Genomic DNA, 19,874 nt, shown 5'->3' on the forward strand with positions numbered 1-19,874 from the left:
ATGTTCTTGGATCCTTTGGAGCTGGAGCTACAGGCAATTATGAGCCACCGAACATGGTGTTAGGAATTGAACTCAGGTCCTCTGCAAGAGCAGTACACACTCCTAACTACTGAGTAATTTCTCCAGCCCTTCCACCCTCTCTTTATACCCTGTTTTCTCCTGTTCATGCTGGCTTCAGGAGGTTCAGTTCAATGGTCAGAACACACGGCCAGCGATAGCAATTGAGTGGTTGTTTACGGTTGCATCTGAAAACAAACTGGTTTTGGGACCATGGAGACATCATTCCAAGCCTGTTTGACTTCCTGTGAAGTGTGGTGCTTTCCTGATGATTCAATGTAATGATTGATGTGAGAGGCACAAGATCGATGCTGACACACGCTCAGCGAAGCATGGTCAATGCTGACACAGCCACTTTAGACCCAACAGTTGGCCAGAAATGTAGGCAAGGCTCTGTGACCAAGAGGGACTTTAAAAGACTTTAAGGAAGCAACAAAGTGGCACATGCCGGTGAGCCTGTGGTCCCTTAACTTGAGAGGCAGAAGCAGGATGATTGCGGCAAATTCTCAGTCAGCCTTGTCTACTTGCCAAGCTGGGTGTGGTAGTAAATGTCTGTCGTCCCAGCCCTCAGGAGGCAGAATGGGGATGGAGGGTCTCCCATATGTTTGAGCCCAGCCTGCTATACAGAGTGAGTTCCAGTCAGCCAAGCCTATTTTAAAAAAGAGAGAAACTAAAACCCAAATGAGAGAGAGAGAGAGAGAGAGAGAGAGAGAGAGAGAGAGAGAGAGAGAGAGAGAAGTAATTTTTTGTTTCAGATATGGCTGAATCCAGGCACACACCATCCCTTTGCCCTTCTGTTTTCTGTGCTGGCTTCCTTCATAGGCAACTCTCTCAAGCAGCTCGAGGCGTCCACATTTGCAGTTCCCCAGGGAGTCTTAATTAGTCCCAGTGCAGAACCCAGATGGTTCCCATGCTTGGGATTTAGGCTTATGCTCATTTCTAAGTAAATCACAATAGCCCGAGAGATAGAAGATTCCTTTATAAGTTATATTAAATTTATTATCTTTGGAGGACTTGTGCTACAACATGTGTGTGGGGGTCAGAGGTCACCTCTGTGGAGTCCATTCTCTCCTTCCACCTTTATGTGGGTTCTGGGGATTGAACACAGGTTGGTCATCAGGCTCGGCAGCCGGTGCCTTTATCCTCTGAGCCATCCTGCTGCCTCCCTTTATTTACTTATTTATTTATTTATTTATTTATTTATTTATTTACTTCTTTTAAAGTTTTATCCAGATGTGGTGGTGCACGCCTTTAATCCCAGCACTTGAGAGACAGAGACAGGAGGATCTCTGTGAGTTCCAGGCCAAATTGGTCTATAAAATGAGCCCCAGGCCAGGGTTCCATGGTGAGACACTGTCTCAAAAAACAAAACAAACACCAACAAGATTTATTTACGTCTATGGGTGTTTTGCTTGCATGTACATATGTGCACCATATGCATGCCCAGTGCCAGGGAGGCCAGGAGAGGGCATAGGATCCTCTGGAACTAGAGTTACAGATGGTTGATGGTCATGTGGGTGCTAGGAATTGAACCCAGCAAGTGCTCTTAACTGCAGAACCATCTCTCCAGGCATCCTCCCTTTTTTAAAAGGTAGGTTCTCACTCTATAGTCCAGACTGGCTTGGAACTCACTGTGCAATCCAGGCTAGCCTCCTGAGTGCTGGGATTACAGGTAGGAGCCTCCACACCTGGCTGGTTTGGGGTGCATGTACTCCGAAACAGACAAAGAGAAGTCACACAGACTCCCATGGACTGGAAGTACAGGAGGACTAGGGTACCAGCAAAGAACTGAGGGACCATTTTGAGAGAGAGACTTGGGCACGAATGTGTAGTCAGGAGGCTGGAGTGGGAACATCTGAGGAAAGTTTAGGATGTTGAACTGCAGGTATCTGGTGAGACATCTGGGAAGAGAGGCAGGCACACCAGAGGAAGGACACTGCTGGGCAGAGGAGCAGCAGGTGCCGAGGCTCTAGGGTGTGAGCCCCTCAGATGGATGCTGGAGGGCTTGGCTGGGGTGTCCTGTAGCTGGGAAACAAGGTGTCATTGGGATGTCTGCAGACTGGCCAGGAGACAGCTGCAGAGAGTGAAAGGCTGTGCACTCCAGAGTGATGAGCTCACGGTGCCGTGGGTTCGGGAGGAAGAAGAAAAGGAAGAGGAAACGACTTTACCCACAGCACCTTTTTCTTTTTTAGAAGGGGTCTCATGTAGCCCAGGTTGGCCTTGAGCACAGTACTGGAAGATGACCTTGAATTTCTGATCCTTCTGTCTCTATCTCCCAGATGTGAAGTTGGGACCAGCCTAGGCTGCATGAGACTGTGTCTCAAAACAAAGCAAAATAACACCTAATAAACAAACAAAACCCAACCAAATCAATCAACAAAATAAAACCCAAGGCAGATATATTTGGTACAGATTAATGAGGAAGAGCTTATTTAGGACAATTGTAATAGGGACAGGGGCTGCTACTGTCCTGGATCTTTTAGTCGGGGACAGAGATGGGGAAACTCTAAATGCAGCATGGACAAGTGAGGTCTTAGAACCAAGGAGCCTGTGGGCTCAGTGGGCGGAAAACGACTAAGAGGAGACATCAGGGATAAGGGGGATTCTGCCCAACTAGCATGATTCTTGCAGCAGACACTCCATGTTGCCTACCACATGGACTGTGCCCTTCCTACCACATGGACGACTCCTGGGGCTGGGTGGGTAGCGAGCGAGTGCATAGTGGGTGGGTGGAGCATGGGAGCCGAGTCAGATGTCAAGGGTGATCAGACCCTGGGGAATAGGGTATTCTTGCCAAACTGACTTCTGGTATTCTTTGTTAAAACTGGATTTTTACAAGAAAATGAACTGATGGGCTAGTAGAAGGATGACTGGAGCCTAACTCCACTAAGAATCCCTCTCTTTGAGACAGGGTCTCTCTGTGGAGCCCTGGCTGTCCTGGAACTAGCTCTGTAAACCAGGTTAGCCTCAAACTCATGGAGAGCTGCCTGCCTCTGCCTCCCAAATGCTGTAATTAAAGGCGTGTGCCACCACCACCTGGCGAGAATCTTAGTTATTGGTAGGAGATCTCCTATTTTGGGCTTGAGAGCTTTTCCATTGGCCACTTGAGGGTCCTCACTACACTCTTCTGGCTCTGACTATGCTGAATCAGAAGTCTGAGAGAGAAGGTGGCTGCTGCAATATCTGCTACGACACACTTCAGGAATCACTCTGGCCATTTAAAATATAAGTTATTCAATATAAGTATTTTATTTTTATCTATATGAGTGTTTGGTCCATATGTTTGTATGTGCATCATGTGTGTGCCTGGGGAAGTCAGAAGTTGCCAGTTCCCTGGGAACTTGGGATTTGAAGTTGCAGATGGTTATGAGCCACCATGTGGGTGCTGGAACCAAACTCAAGTCCTCGAGAAGAACAACAGATACTCTTATCTCTGGGTCCTTGTCCTGTCCATCCCAAGCAGTCTGGTCATTCTGCCATATTCTATTTGTTAGAAGTGACTCAACCGCTGGGCGGTGGTGGCGCACGCCTTTAATCCCAGCACTTGGGAGGCAGAGCCAGATGGATCTCTGTGAGTTCGAGGCCAGCCTGGTTTACAGAGTGAAATCCAGGACGGGCAAAAAAAAAAAAAAAAAAAAAAAAAAAAAACAAAAAACAAAAAACAAAAAACCAAACAAACAAACAAAAAAACTACACAGAGAAACCCTGTCTCGAAAAAATGAAAATAAAAAAAAATATTAAAAAAAAAAGAAGTGACTCAACCATTGCAAGGTGGAGATTAAATCTGACATTAAAAAGGACATAAAAAAAATTGTGAGAGCCGGGATGTAGCTGAGCCCTGAGCTGGAGCCCCAGCATCCCCCCAAAAGAAAATAAGAGCCAAGCAACTAGGCACCATGGCTCACTCCCCAAGAGGTGAGTACCTGGGAGGCTGAGAAAGGGGGCTTCTCATGAATTAGGCTAATCTGCCAGTCTGGGCTACCATCTCAGAGAAAAGGAAGGAAGGAGGGAGGGAGGGGGGAAGAAAAGAGGGAGGAAGGAGGGAGGGAGGGAGAGAGGAGAGAAGGAAGGAAAGGCTAGATATGTGGACATCATCTTTAACTTCCGTAAGGCCCATTCTTTCCCAAGCTCACAGCAACCTATAGCGGGGTATGTGTTGTCTAAGCCCTCTTCGAGGTTTGAAGAGCACTCCTTGTGGCAGAGCTCACCTTTCAATGTTCTGCCAGTGGACAGCATCCAATCCAGAAAGCCAGTGATGCTGGGAGAGGGCTAGGAAGACCTAGAAGGGACATTCCCTGGTGGATCCCACGGTAACAAAAATGAACTCCTGGGCACAGGGAAGTGAGGCCACATATCTTAACCAATGTCTGGCCTGGGGTAGGGGTGGGGGGGGCATACATAGCATATTGGTAAGGGCGGAGCTGTCCATCCTGGGGCTGTTCTGTGTTACATCTCTTTCTCTTCCTTCCTTCCTTCCTTCCTTCCTTCCTTCCTTCCTTCCTTCCTTCCTTCCTTCCTTCCTGTCTTTCTTCCTTCCTTCCTTCCTTCCTTCCTTCCTTCCTTCCTTCCTTCCTTTCTTTCTTTCTTTCTTTCTTTCTTTCTTTCTTTTTCTTTTTCTTCTTCAAGACAAGGTTTCTCTGTGTAGCCCAGGCTGTCCTGGAGCTTACTCTATAGACCAGGCTGGCCTCAAACTCACAGAGATCCATCTGCCTCTGCCTTTCGAGTGCTGGGATTAAAGGCATGTGCCACCACCGCCTGGTGATGTGAAGTGTTTCTAAAATTCCTTTGCAGAGGGAGATATAAACAATACCTCCCCTTCTTTCTAAAGTCCCAAAGACAAACTGAGGCACAATAAACCAAAGTTCACTCTGGGGAACAGATGAGTTTGTTGGACTTCTTTACTGAGCATTGGTGAGGGACTACATACAATTGTGAGTGCTTCTCCCCAAAATGGCCACAGCAGGAAGTCTAGGCAGTAGGGATGAGGGCAGTCCCCTAGCTGCATAGATGGACCCCTCCCCTCGTTTTCTTGCCGATACTCTAGACCACATGCAGTTAAAGCAGAGCTGCAAGCAATGGGTAGTAGGGAGTGGATGGATACCAGGCGGGCGAGGGTCTTGTGACACCTCCCACCCTGCCATGAGGGGATGTGAGAGTCAACAAGGCAAGCTGCGACAATTCTTTTTTTTTTTTTTTTTTTTTTTTTTTTTTTGGTTTTTCGAGACAGGTTTCTCTGTGTAGCTTTGGTGCCTGTTCTGGATCTCTCTCTCTGTAGACCAGGCTGGCCTTGAACTCACAGAGATCCGCCTGCCTCTGCCTCCCGAGTGCTGGGATTAAAGATGTGCGCCACCACCGCCCGGCTGCTTTTGTCTTCTAACAATGTATTTATTTATGTTGAGCTGTGTGCATGTGTGATGGCATGTGTGAAGGTCTGAGGACAGCTCTGGGTGTCAGGCCTTCGGCCACTTCTTTAGGCTTTTACATGGATCCCCAGAGTCTAAACTTAGGCCATCATGCTCATGTAGCAAGAGCATTTACATGCCGAGTCTTGGCTGATGCGTCCCGAGGGACTTGGTTCCCAGGAGCCTCTCTTTATCTGGTAGCATGTTCTGCTTCCCAAGGAGACAAGCACTTTCTAGCCTGGGGACCTTGGCAAGTGCTGTTCCGTCTGTCTGGAATTTCCCCATCCTCTTTCCCTGTTTACCACTCATGTACTGATTAGTCCCTAAATTTAGCTCTTCAACCCTGTTTGCTGTATTGAGAATGGAGCCAGGGCCTATGTGTGGAAAGTGACCCCAGTGTATCCCTGCTTAATTAATTAATTTGAGATAGGGGTCTCACTAACTACTTCAGGCTGGCCTTAAACTCATGATCGTCCTGTCTCAGCCTCCTGCGTGCTGGGATTAAAGGCATATACAGTCATGCATGGCCCAGTTTGTTGTATCTTATTTTACTTTGTTTCATTTTGCTTTATATTTTGAGACAAGGGATAAAGCCCAACCTGGCCTCATATTCACTATGTGTCTGAGGATAACCTTGGTTTTCCAATCTTTCTGCCTCTGCCTTCCAAATGTTGGCATTACAGGTTTGTGCCACCATGCCTGGTTTATGTGATACTGGTGATTGAACCCAGGGCCTTGTTTGTGCTCGGTCAGCTGTCTACCAACTGTGCTACATCCCAGCACCAGCTTAAATGCCACTTCCTGGGCTGGAACATAGCTCAGTGTCAGAACAGAGGCCTGCATGCACAAGGCCTTGGATTTGATCCACATCCTCAGAAAAAGGAAGTTAATTCCTCAGGGAGTCTTAGCCTGTCCCACCCCAGAGTGAGCTTGTCTCCTCCTGTCACACACTCTGGTTACACTGGGACTTTTTTTTTTTAAAATATTTATTTATTATGTATATAGTATTCTGCCTGCATGTGTCCTTGCAGACCAGAAGAGGGCACCAGATTTCATTACGGGTGGTTGTATGCCACCATGTGGTTGCTGGGAATTGAACTCAGGACCTCTGGAAGAACAGTCAGTGCTCTTAACCACCGAACCATCTTTCCAGCCCCTACACTGGGACTTTTATTTGCAGCACTTTATCACAGTTGTAGCCATGGGACTTCGAGGTCCTATTTCAGGACCTTGGCATACAGTAGGGGCTGAGGTAAAAGAAATTCTCCTTTCTACACTCCTTCCACCTTCCTCCTTTATGCCATCCCTGAAGCTGCTAAATCCCTATCAAATTCTCAGTTGCAAGTAACAGATGCTCCAACTCACACCTGCCCCCAACAAACAGTGAAAGCATTGGCCCAGGAGTTTTAGTGTCCAGCTGTGGCTCAGGTTTCCAGAATGGCTGCATTCCAGGAACCCAACAGTGTGCTCCAGATCATTCTCTGCTTGGGTGTGGTGGTGCACACAACACTCAGGAAGTAGAGGCAGGAGGATTATCACAAGTTTGAAGCAGGTCTACATAAGAGTTCCAGGCCAACCAGGCCTGAATAATGAGACCCTGTCTTAACCTACCCTTTCTGCCGCTGCACAGACTCATTTTCTGTTCTGTTTTCTTCCTTATGCTCTGCTACTGGGCACCAGGCAGGAACTCCAGAAAGGTGGCAAAGAGCCTCTAGCAGCTCTAGGCCCAAGACCTTCTCACTTAGAAATACTTTCCCAATGGCCATCCTTCTACAGACCACATAAGCTGAGGGTGGCACTCTTCAAGGAAAATCCTACTGTAGGAAGAAAGGGAAATAGTTGAAGCTTGCTTTACCTGTGGATGCTTGAGCCCTCATTGATAATAAGCCATTCCCAAACTTAGTGACTACACTGGCTAGTTTTATGTCAACTTGACACAAGCCAAGGTCATCTGAGAGTAGGAAACCTCAATTAAGAAGCTGGCTCCTAGCAAAGTGGTGGGGGCACACACCTTTAATCCCAGCACTTGGGAGGCAGAGGCAGGCAGATCTCTGAGTTTGAGGCCAGCCTGGTCTACAGAGTGAGTTCTAGGACAGTTAGGACTATACAGAGAAATCCTGTCTTGAACTCCATCCCCCCTAAAAAATGCTTCCATAATATTGGGCTGTAGTGATTGATGGGGGAGGGCCAGCCCTTTGTGGGTGGTGCCATTCCTGAGCTGGTGGTCCTGGGTTCTATAAGAAAGCAGGCTGAGTAAGTCATGAGAGCAAGCCAGTAAGCAGCACTCCTCCATGGCTTCTGCTTTAGTTCCTGCCTCCAGATTCTTGCCCTACTTGAGTTCCTGCCCTGACCTCCTTCAGTGTTACCTGGAAATGCAAGATAAAATAAACCCTTTCCTCCTCAAGTTGCTTTTGGTCACAGTGTTTTATCACAACAAAAGAAACCCTGACTGAGATAGTGACTTTAGACAATTTTGTTTCATTTGCAGTTGTATGGGTTAGCTAGGCTCAGCTGGATAGTTCTGGGATTGTATCAGGGTTGCTTATACTGCAGATTGTCTGTGCTGAGAATCCAATATGACCTCCTTGGGCTAGGGTTATTAATTCAGTGGTAAAGCATTTGCCTAGCATCAACAAGGCCCAGGTTCAATCCCTAATACCATAAAAAAACAAAACACAAATACAGATAGAATGCCATTGTATGAAACTGGCTGGGGCTTCCTCATGAGATTGCTCACTCTCCTACGGCTCAACCCAGACTCTTTCACTGTGGCAGGGAGGGAGGCTGTAAGGACTCTTACATCCCAGCCTTGGAAGTTACACAATGTCATTGTCATAATTTATTTAAAACTGGTGAAAGGTGACCTTGGCAGGTTGGAGCCAAGGGGCCCCAGAAAGTCACGCCACACAACAGAACTCATGTGGAGTGTTTATTGGGGAGACAAGAGCTGAGGAGAGAACAGGAGGAAGAAAAGGGGCAGAGAAGGGTCCCTGGGGACAAGAATGGTGGAAGAGAAAGAGACAGGAGGTGGGCAAGGCCCACCTTTATAAGGGAACGTAGTGAATGTGCACAGGGGGTGCTCTTAGTGGCTGCAGCTGAGGATGTATCCTGTCAGGACCCTAAGGACAGGCCAGTACAGTCCTTAGTAATGCTAACAGTCATGACAATATATCCTCCAATCAAAGCCAATCATAAGGCCAGCCAACATCTTCGGATTGGGGAAAGGTCTTCCCATCTATATAGGACCGCTGACAAAGCTGCAGTGCACCATGGGAAGTCATCATTGAAACCACCCACCTCTTTTAGGTCCCTTCATCCACTCTGCCCTCCCCTGAAGCCTGGCTCCTTTGACCTTTGCCGCCACTCGTGCTTCCTTTCCTTTAAGAAGTCTTGACTCTGGCTGGGGAAGTGGCTCAGTGGTGGAGCACTTGCCTTGTATGCTGGAGTTCCTGGGTTTAATTCCCAGTACTGCAAAACAAAACAAAACAAAACAAGGTGCACGCCTTTAATCCCAGCACTCAGGAGGCAGAGGCAGGCGGATCTCTATGGGGTCGAGGACAGTCTAGTCACATAGTGACTGTCTCAAAAAGCTGAACAAACAAAACCCCCCAAACAAACAAAAAACCCTAACAATTGCCCCTCCCACCCTCACCCAGGAAAACATCACGTTCTCTGCTATGTACCAGGGATCCAGTGTGGTAAGACCCAATTTCTGCCCATAGGGAGCAGCTTCTAGGAGCCAAGTGTGGTGGTGTGCACTTGGGAGCCTGAGGCCAAAGGATCATGAGGTCCAGACCATCTGGGTTACATAGGGAGAAACTGTCTCAAAAACCACAAAACAACACAAAACAACAAAACCCAAAACCGCCATTGAACAGATCGTCCTGACACAGTGCATTAAGGGCAGTACTTAAAGGGAACACAAGGCATCTGGGCACACAGAAGAGCAGCCAAGTTAGCCTTGGGGGCCAATGCTATTTTTATATTTAAGCACAGTAGAGGTCTCCAGGCTGACAAGAGCAGCTGTATTAGGCCATCATCTGCCTTCTCCCAAGCACCCTTCTTCTCTTCCTCCTTTTCCTTCTCCTTCCCCCACCTTGCCCCTTACTCCTGTCCCCAGCTGCATGGTGTGAAGCCAGAGCATCTCCCACAAAACAGGTAAGTGCTACATCTCTGAGGTGTGTCCCTAACCCCTAGGTAGAACTCTTCATTGAAAGTAATAGGAAGTAAATGCAGCAAATAGATTCAAGGAAAAGTCACAATTAGAACATTCTGGGCTATTAGTTTTGGGCATGGATAAATAGGGGACTCATCAGAAATATTTCTTCTCATTTCTTAGCTGGTTCCTTTTGTGTTGGTTTAACAGCTCCAAATTTATGTTCTGATCGTCTAGGCTGGATTACAGGCTTACTCTCTGGAATAGAGTGGGAGCTCCTCCCCTGGACTATAGGGTGTAAGAATGAAGCAGAAATGCACCCTGGATAAAAGAACAAAAGGATATGGAAACCTGTGTGGTGGCTCAGTACTGGAATTCCAGTACTTGGGAGGCTGAGGCAGGAGGACTGCTGTTGAGATTGACGTCAACATGGGCTACATAGTGATACCGTCTCAAATAAAAAAATAAAAACAAACGAAACAAAATATAAAGAGTGTGGTGGCACATGTCCATTATCCCAGCATTTGGGAGGTAGTGACAGCAGGGAATTTAATGCTATCCTTAGCTACATAAAGGGTTGGAGGTCAGCCCAGGTTACAGGAGACCCTGTCATAAACTAAAGTAAGAAAGGATCCCAAGCCAGTCAACACCAGGAGACTCTTAGGCAGGTGACTAATTGTGCAGCCTTTCAAGAGAAGTGTGATGGTGGAACGCAAGGTAGCCTTGGAGCTGCAGATGGCAGCTTGTGTAAAGAAAGAATTGGGAGCTGGCCAGAGATGGCCACTAACCTGAGCTTGATCTCTGAATCTCACGGGAGGAGGAGGGAAGTCCTACAAGTTGTCCTTTGGCCTCCATATGTACCCAAGCAACCATAAAAATAGTAATAAATAAAAATGTTAAAAAGAAAATAGGGAGCATGGGGTCAGGTCTGTCCAAGGCTGCTTGATTGTGTAAGATCGCCTGAGATATGGCTCATGTTTTTCCTGTGAAACTTTCTTTTCTCAGTTGTATTGAGGGTTAAGTGAAATATCAAACACAGAAACTTAAGAGAAGACTGTCGCTGGGCCGTGGTGGCGCACGCCTTTAATCCCAGCACTTGGGAGGCAGAGGCAGGTGGATCTCTGTGAGTTCGAGGCCAGCCTGGTCTCCAAAGCGAGTACCAGGAAAGGCGCAAAGCTATACAGAGAAACCCTGTCTCGAAAAAACAAAACAAAACAAAACAAAACAAAAAAAAAAAAAGAGAAGACTGTCCTATTCTCTTTGGCGTTAAATCAAACACTAAAGTCCTGGGGTTGGTGTACTCTGCACAGCAAAAAAAGGAGTGCCTTCCACCTAGTGGCCAGCATGGGTCACCGCATGCTAAAGCTGGCCCATTTTCATAACGGTTTTGATGTTTCTAGACTTAAAGCATTTATGGACAGTGACCTGGACAGTGCTAAAAAGGGATGTATGGGCTTGCTCTATAGTTCAGGCTTGGCACAGGCAGAGGCTTTGAGGTAGGTACTGTTTCATATTGGGGGGTGGAATGTGGTCTAACTAACCAAGATCACAGAGCTTTATGGGGGCAGACCTGGCATCTGAGCCCTGGCTGCCTGAATCCAGAGCTTGAGTTCTCTGAATTGCCCTACACTACCTCTCCAGGGCCCATGCGTATGTGAGACCTTCCTGGGTCACTAGAACCATGTGGAAGCCCTCTCTGATGCTTGCCTGCTGTGTGTGGACCTGTGCACTGATACCTGACATCATTCCAGGCTATTGAATCCCACATATGGTCTTACAAAGAATGCTGAAAGCAGGCTGTCCATGATGACTCAGGCTTTTAAATCTCAGCACTCAGGAAGCAGAGGCAGGTGGATGTCTGTGAGTTCGAGGCCAGTCTCGTCTACACAAGTTCCAGAACAGCTAGAGCTACGTAGACTTTTTTTTTTAATGTTGAAAGTAGAGTGCCCTATACTAGAAGACTGGGCCCTGAGCCCACCTTTCTGGTTGCCATCAGAAAATCCAACTTTAAAGACTGATAACAATTAGCACAGACAAGAAATGGGACCACTGGGGCCAAAAACTGTGCATCCCATCATCCCCCTTGTGAGTGAAAGAGCGCACACCAAATGACAGCAGCTTTATTTGGGATGATCCTCAGGGAGAAACAACCTTCAACAGTAGAAAGGCTCATCTGTGACCGACTCAAATAAAGGATTACTAGACAGCATTAAAAAAAACCCGAACTTCTCACCAGGCGGTGGTGGCATGCACCTTTAATCCCAGCACTAGAGAGGCAGAGACAGGCGGATCTCTGAGATTGAGGCCAGCCTTGTCTACAGATCAAGTTCCAGGACAGTCTGCACTACATAATGACACCCTGTCCCCCTCTCCAAAAAACAAAACAAAACAAAAACTTCTCATATACACAATAACATGGATGAAATTGGATGTAGGGGCACATTCCAGATCTAGGGAGGTAGAGGCAGGAGGATCAGCAGTTCAAAGGCTAGTCTTCTACATGACAAGTTTGAGACCAGCTTGGATAAATGAAACAAACTAGAAAATAAAACCTCAAAATATATAGACCAGATATTCATTTCTCAGCCTGTTCACATTCCAGGCTTGTAGTGCTCGTACCCTGGGCATTCCCATGCACCCCCAGAGGGCAAGAGCCGGCTCCTTCCAGGGATCCACACCAGCGGTGCTGGACACGTGGCTGGTAGGGACTCCTGCCTGCATCTAGACAAAGAGGTCTCACAAAATGAGGGCTCATGGCTGGTCGGCCCATTTGTGACCTTACCCTTCACTTTCTTACCTAGTAATCTTGACTAATTCTGACACACTGGGCTGCACAGAATTCTAGGAAAACTGTTGAGGTGGCCTATAGTCGGGAAGTGGAAAGCTGAGAACCTAGTCTAGGAGCCAAGAAGAGCTTCTCGTAGCTGGCTAGGGGCAGGTGCCCAGAACTGTAAGCTGCAGGGACTGGGGCTGAGACTGCTTGGTCTGGCCCATCTACATCAGTTTCTAAGGCATAGCACTCCTTCCCGTCATTTCTAAATCACAGAAAAGGCTCTCCCAAGGACCAGAAAGCCTGTGAGCAGCAGCTCTGTGAAAACTCCTCTAGCTCTTTAATCGGAACGGGAAAAGGACACCTGTCTTTAACCACTCATATGTCCCGAATCTAAGACACAGCATCCTGGACATGAGGTTGGTAGAGACCTACCCTGTAGGGATGACCCTGGAGACAGACAGCCTTAAAGATTCAGCTTTCATATTGGCCTCCCTGCAGTCCTCCACTCAGTAGCTAGAATGACTATTTCAAGAATAAATCAGATTCCAAAGCTTAGATTCTCTCAAGACCTCTAAGAGGCCTATGTGAAAGATGAAGGTGGCTGGGTCAATGAACCCAGCTGGATTTAGGCACCAGGGAGAACTTTTCCTGGGGTAAGATCATTACTGAGGGCCCTGGGGGCTCTGATTGTGTAAGGGACATTATAGCAGTTTCAACATGGCTGGCTATAAACCCTAGATCTTAAGTTACAGCCTGGTTCACAGAAGAAATTATTTGGATGTTTGAGTGGCCAAAGGTTTAAGTTTAAGCCCAGCCCCCATTCTTATACGGCACCCAATTGCATTAACAAGTGAAGCTTTTTTATCTCCATGACAAGGAGCCTTAGGGATACTTTCTAGAATCCTTGCTCCACAGTTATGTGACAAAAATCCACTCCTAGTGGATTCTGAGGTCACAAAAGAGCAGTAGGAAACTCTCAGTTCAGGGCTTGGGGCTCTTTCCTCATACCAGTTCTCCAGTCCTCCTTCCTGGGCCCCCCAAATCTCCTCGAGGATGACAGGGGAAGGATAGCACCACAGCAACCTGGGTGGGACAGTCTAATACACAAGGGCACAGAACTAATACCAAGCAGCCTTTCAGTAGGCTGGCGGGAGGCAGTGTGCCTTTAAGGGCACAGAATTATCAAGGAATATAGCAGGTGGGAGACTTTCTCACATGACCCTGGGTCAGAGCATCTCTGATAAAGGACAAAGGCCTCCTTTGGTGCTTCCCATGATCCCACTGGGCACTCAGGTCTCCTCAAGCTCCTAGCTACTGCAGATGCCCACTAGCACCATTTGGGAACTGGAGAGATGGCAGCAGAGATGGCAGTGCCGTCAGGACAACGTGTGGTGTGTGTGTGTGTGTGTGTGTGTGTGTGTGTGTGTGTGTGTTCCAGGAGACTTCACAGTCGGCAGGGTCTACACCAGGCAAGTCTGCACATCTGAGGGCGGGGAGCGACACATTAGCTCCACTCCGGTCTACTGTATCAGCTGCCCTGCAAAGTCTTCAGGAAAGCGGCCGTTTCCCAGGCGCTCCTGGAGCCCAGAGATGGTGCTCTCCTTCATCTTCAGGAACTTGCTCCAGACTGACCTTGAGAGGACAGACACTGGGACTGCAGGACATCCGCCCAGTGGGGCCAGGAAGGCTAACCTTTAAACCACCACCTCAGGTCTTCTCAAGAGCCCCGTCTCCTCTCCCATGACCTGTAGGACCACACTAAGGAGGGCAGGAGGTGCTTTGTCCTGGCCCAGTCAGAGGCTTCTGCAGCCCAATTTGGCCTCATGCCTCCATATTCTTCTGCTATTAGAAAGGAGGAAGAGGGAGCCAAGGGCTAACCACAGTCACCAGGAACTGGCTTGTGGTTGTCCCAACAAGGCTAAGCAGGCAGAAACATCTTCTCTAGTCCTCCACCACACTTGAGTCCTTTGGAGTGGGCTGCGTTTGCACTGGCATCCGGCTCACGGGTGACACCACTGTTCTGGGGGACCTGTAATTTGAGAAGAACAGGTGTGAGTGTGTGGCATGCCTGTGACAGTATGCTCCGTAGCTGCTCTAATGGTAGTGTGGCTCTCCTCATGTTGGGACAATGAGCAGGGGGGCTTTCCTTTTACTGAGGGCCACTGAATGCTAGGCTATTATCCCATTTCAACCTCATGTCAATTCTGCATGGCAAAGAGCAGCACCCTCAATTTATGTATGAAGCTGAACTTCAGAAAGCTTAAACAGCTGGCTTAAAATGTTCCTTTAGAAATTTGTGAGATTTGGGATCCACAAAGGATAGAAAACATGATTTCTTATGTTTGTCCCCGAGTTTGGCTTGATTTGCTTAATATGATGATCTTGAGTTGCATTTACTTTCCAACAAACATAATTCCTTCCGTGTGTGTGTGTGTGTGTGTGTGTGTGTGTGTGTGTGTGTGTGTGTGTGTGTGTGTAAGCACATGTACTGTGCTCTTACAGAAGGGCTCTTACATTGGGCTCATCAATGACTGTAACTCAAATTCCAGGGGACTGGATACCTTCTTATAGTGTGCTCACAAATGAAAATATAATAAAAAAAGAAAAAAAATTTAATTTTTTTTTCAAGACAGGATTTCTCTGTGTATCCCCAGCCATCCTGGAACTTGTTCTGGAGACCAGGCTGGCCTTGGGTTCACAGAAATCCACCTGCCTCTGCCTCCCAACTGCTGGAATTAAAGGTGTGTGCCACCACCGCCCAGCAAGAAAACTGATCTTCACAGCAAACTTACTGACAGTGACACTTGGCATGTCGCCTCTGACCCTTACCGAGCCTTGTTAAGTGAGGCAGGCTACTGAGCTCCCTGTGGTGGTAGGAGAGCAAAATGAACGGTTGGCAGCCACCAGGATGTTTAACTGACCCAGGCAGTCACTCCACCTAACTGACGCTAGGGGAAGCAGGTGCTCTACTGGAGCCCTCCCTGAGGATTGAATGAAATTCAATTGGTCAAGAGCTGCAGTTTCACAGAAATAGTAGAGACTGAAATTATCCAAGGTCACAGCAGTACACAAGCAAAAACCAAAACCAGTACCAGCCATCTTCCCTTTCTTCCTGGTCTCCAGACCAAGTTCCAGGATGGCCTGGGCTACACAGGGAAGCAAGTCTGTGAGCTCCTAGAGGCAAGCACACCGAGGACCCCCAAATGTCAGACTCCACCCACAGAACACTCCAACTGCCCTAATGCTGGACCCAGGCCCCGCTCTACAGAGTAAAAAGCCCAAGCTCAGGACTTGAAATCCCACCAATCTCCACTCTGGAAATCTCACCTGGAAAGCACCACCCCCTAACTCCCCACCCTGCCCCCAAGAAACACTACATAAACCCTGACTTCTGCTCAGTCCTCTGCTGCTTCTCGCCTGAACAGAGGCAGCCGCCCTCCTGGGTTTTCCCCTCCCGATAAATCTCTCAAGTGAGGTTTGCTGTGTGGTGTGACTCTGTGGTACTCCTTCGTTCCCCACCCCGGGGATACCTTTCCCTTCAGAGCTGCAGCACTTCAGTTTGTCCAGGCTGGCCTGGATCTTGCTAGGTAGCCAGCCCATGCTGGCTTCACATTCTCAATCTTTCTCTTCAGCTTCCCAAATCCTGGGACTGTAGGGGCGTGTCACTGTGTGTGGATACACTACCAATTTCAAGTGTGAGTAGCTCCGAAGTTCTGGTTGGCTCCAGGCTGTCTATGGACAATGCCCAATACTGAGCTGCTCAAGTGTGTTGGAACACTGAGAACAAGGTTGGCACTTACTAATTCCCTTGTGAGGGCTGTCATAGCCCCTTTGCGACAGGATCTCATGCATCTCAGGCTGAGTTTACTAGTATTTGAGGAGAATCTTGACCTCCTAAGTGCTGGGGTTACAGATGTGCACTACCACACCCACACCATCATTTTTATTGGCAGATTTATCTACTTTGTACTTGCTATCAGACTGTAAAGTTGTGAGAGCAGGGACTGGGTCTGCTGTGGCCAGAACTTGGGTGTTTTACCACATTTGACAGTAAGCTGTAGAGGGAGCTACTGCACAAATTGCTGATTGAAAAGGGGGCCTCAGAGCAGTAGGGGAAAATCATGTTTCCCTACTTAGGCTGCTACAGGCCAAGAAATCCAGGCACTCTTCGGAAATGATCTGTACATCTCTATGGAAACTTTCAGCCTAGTCCATCCACATGCTAGAGGAAAGCTGAAGAAGAAACCCAGGGGACACTGCCTGTTAACTGATCTACCTTCTGTTGACTGAGAAAAGGCTCTTGTATTCCATTTAAGCAGGGAACTACCTGACTGAGAAACCCCAGACTCCTGCTGAAGACTCTTCAACTTCAAAGGATGTTACTCACTGGTTCTTGTGTTTGAAGCCACTGACGTGAGCTTGGTACTGTTCTATGGAGTTCAGCACTATCTTACACGTCTTGCAGGGGTAGCCCTTCCCAGCTGAAACACACATCAAAATGAAGAGTTAGTTATCCAGTAGGAAGGAACTGGAGGAATGCTGCTTTGCACAGAGCATGCAAAAGATCTTCTGAAGACAGATGGGTGGAGCTGAGAGGTCCTGGGTGCTCTAGAGGCACAGACTGTAACACAGTACCTCCTTAGTCTCATCAAGCAATCCCAATTCCTAGTTCCATCAAACACCAGACTAGACTGTTACTGAATAAACAAAGAAGGACAGAATATGGGCTGCTGAGATATCTTAGTGGGTAAAGAAGCTTGCATCCAAGCCTGATGACCTGGGTTCAATCCTAATGACCCACAAGGTAGGAGGGCAGATCTGACTCCTCCAAGTTCTCCTTTGACGTCTACATGAGTACCACAGCATGTGTGTGCCCCACCCTCAACAAAATAAGCAGATATTATAACAATAAAGAACCACAGAACAGAGGTGACCTTTGCTTTACCTAGTGGCCTCATTAAGGGCACCCTTCACCGAGAGATCTCTTGGAAGGCCCACTCACCTCAGGATTGCGGTGACAGTAATTAAGGAGTGCAGCTGTTATAAAAGTCAATCTGAGCCGGGCGGTGGTGGCGCACGCCTTTAATCCTAGCACTTGGGAGGCAGAGGCAGGCGAATCTCTGTGAGTTCGAGGCCAGCCTGGTCTCCAAAGCGAGTTCCAGGAAAGGCGCAAAGCTACACAGAGAAACCCTGTCTTGAAAAACCAAAAAAAAAAAAAAAAAAAAAAAAAAAAGTCAATCTGTCTTTTTATATTGGGATTCAGACACCCTGCCTCACAGCCAGGGTTGCTCTAGTGACATAGTGGCCTTTTGCCATATGGCTCCAGCAGTGAATCAGGTCTAAGAGGTCAGACTGGAACGCTGGCTCTGTTACATATAATGTCGCTAAATCCTTTTCCTTCCAATGCTTATCTTTTTACAACCATAAACCAATTAATTATACTACTTTATACTTATAATACTTAGGATAAAATAGCTATGTCTTGGGATTTAAAACAAATTAATTTATGCATGTTTGCTTGCTTGTATGTACATGTGTGCAGGTGCCTAAAATGCCAGAAGAGGGAGTTATTTCCTCTGGAACTGGAGTTATAGGTGGTTGTGAGCCATCTGATATACCCGCTTTGAGACCAGCAAGTGGTGTGAACTGCTGAGCCATCTCTCTAGTGCTATTTTTTACAATTTTATTTTTGAAATGAGGTCTCACTACATTATGTAGCTCTGGCTGGCCTTAAAGACATGGTGATTACACTGTCTTAGTCTCTTGCGTGCTGGGATTATAGGTATGCATCACCATGCCAGGCTACAATGTCTACCATAGGTCATGTAGTTCTTCTGAGATAGTATCGTAGGCTGGGCTTCAACTTGCTCCTCCAGCGTCACCTCCCAAGTGCCAAGATTACAAGCATGTACTATCTATCACACTTGCTTATTTTGCATACCTTATAATGCTCTCATGAGAATCATAACTAATACATACATGAGGAAATAAGGAAGAGCACATGTCTCGGGACACAGAGCTAGAAAGGGCAAACCAATGGCCCATATGTGAAGGGCGGACTTATTTTTGCAGGCCAGGTACCAGCTGTCGCAGGACAAGCAGCACACATACAAGTGGAAAGCCCCTCCTAGCTCCGATGCCTTTGAACCATGTTACCTTCAAACCTCACAGCTCTGCAGTGATCGCCTTTGCACACAGCTCACCTTTACCATGAACCTGTGGGACCACAGGTCAGCTGTTTAGCCTCTGAGTTTCTTGTGTGTGAAAGTGGAGCTTCTCTGAGATTTTGGGCTCCTGATATATAAAATAGGGTTACTGTTAGTATCAGCCTCAAAAAGTTAAAATGCTTTTTTAAAAAGTATTTGAGTTGGGCACAGTGGCGCACACCTTTAATCCAAGCACTTGGGGAGGTAGAGGCAGATCTCTGTGAGATCGAGGCCAGCCTCGTCTATAAAGTGAGTTCCAGGACAGCCAGAGCTGCATAATCAGACCCTGTCCTCCAAAACAAAACAATGAACAAATAAACAAAAAACAAAGAATAGATTAAAAAGTATTGGTATGGGGAAGGAGGATTAATAGTAACAAATGGTTATGATTTGTATGAAAATGTCATAATGAAACCCACTACTTTGTAGGCAAAACGAAATAAAACAAAACCCTTTTAGATAGGGCCTTATATAGTCCAGGCTAGCTAAAGCTGGCTTTGAATTCCTCATCATCCTGCTTACATCTTCCAAATGCTGGGATTACAGGGGAAGTCATTTTTGGGTCTCATGTAACTCAGCGGACTTCCAATTCTCTATGCAGTCAAGGATGACCTTTGACTCCTGACCTCCCTCCTTCACCTTTCAAGTCCTGGATTCTGAGGAGTGCTACTGTGCTTGGTTCACTGTAGCTTTGTTGTAGGTTTGGAAAATCTGCAATGCCTCAAGTTTTGCTTTCTTTCTTTCTCAAGGCTGCCTTTGTTGCTGGAGGTCATATGCGACATCATCCACACTTAGGACAGTTCTCTACTCTTATGAAGAATGTCATTGGCATCTGGATAGGAATTATCCCAAATCTACAAATCACTTATAGTATGGATATTTTATATTGATTTTGCCAACACAGGACACACCCCCATTTTAGCAACGGTGGTGCCTGTTTGCTTGTTTGTTTGTTTGTTTTTTTTTTGTTTTTGTTTTTTTGTTTTTTTGAGACAGGGTTTCTCTGTGTAGCTTTGCGCCTTTCCTGGGACTCGCTTGGTAGCCCAGGCTGGCCTCGAACTCACAGAGATCCTCCTGGCTCTGCCTCCCGAGTGCTGGGATTAAAGGCGTGCGCCACCACCGCCCGGCTGCTTGTTTGTTTTTTAGGAGAGGGTCTTGCCATGGAGTCCAGGCTGACCTGAATGAAGATCAGCAAGATTGTAGCTTAGATGGGCCTTGAACTTGAGGCAATTCTCCTGCCTCAGGCTCACATGTGTACTGTCCTATTCAGTTCTTCAATT

The 19,874-nt window shown here is 47.3% G+C and overlaps 2 protein-coding genes across 5 annotated transcripts in view; both read right to left on the reverse strand.

Moving 5' to 3' along the window:
- The window catches only part of Fgfr4 (fibroblast growth factor receptor 4), a 29,261-nt gene extending 20,189 nt beyond the window's left edge, over positions 1-9,072 (reverse strand). For both annotated transcript variants that reach the window (XM_052727763.1, XM_052727762.1), the window contains exon 1: positions 8,757-9,072. The gene's annotated coding sequence lies outside the window, so the exon portion shown is untranslated. The remainder of the gene's footprint in view (positions 1-8,756) is intronic.
- Positions 9,073-11,719: 2,647 nt separating this feature from the next.
- Znf346 (zinc finger protein 346) overlaps positions 11,720-19,874 on the reverse strand; it is a 29,828-nt gene continuing 21,673 nt past the window's right edge. For all 3 annotated transcript variants that reach the window (XM_052727767.1, XM_052727766.1, XM_052727768.1), the window contains exons 6-7: positions 16,776-16,869; positions 11,720-14,417 (exon numbers count right to left, since the gene is read on the reverse strand). In XM_052727767.1, the coding sequence (XP_052583727.1) occupies positions 14,330-14,417; positions 16,776-16,869 (182 nt within the window). In that variant the 3' untranslated portion in view covers positions 11,720-14,329. The remainder of the gene's footprint in view (positions 14,418-16,775; positions 16,870-19,874) is intronic.

Source organism: Peromyscus californicus, unplaced genomic scaffold (assembly GCF_007827085.1).
Source record: "Peromyscus californicus insignis strain IS unplaced genomic scaffold, ASM782708v3 Scaffold_8__1_contigs__length_139910024, whole genome shotgun sequence".
Taxonomy (NCBI): Eukaryota; Metazoa; Chordata; class Mammalia; order Rodentia; family Cricetidae; genus Peromyscus; species Peromyscus californicus.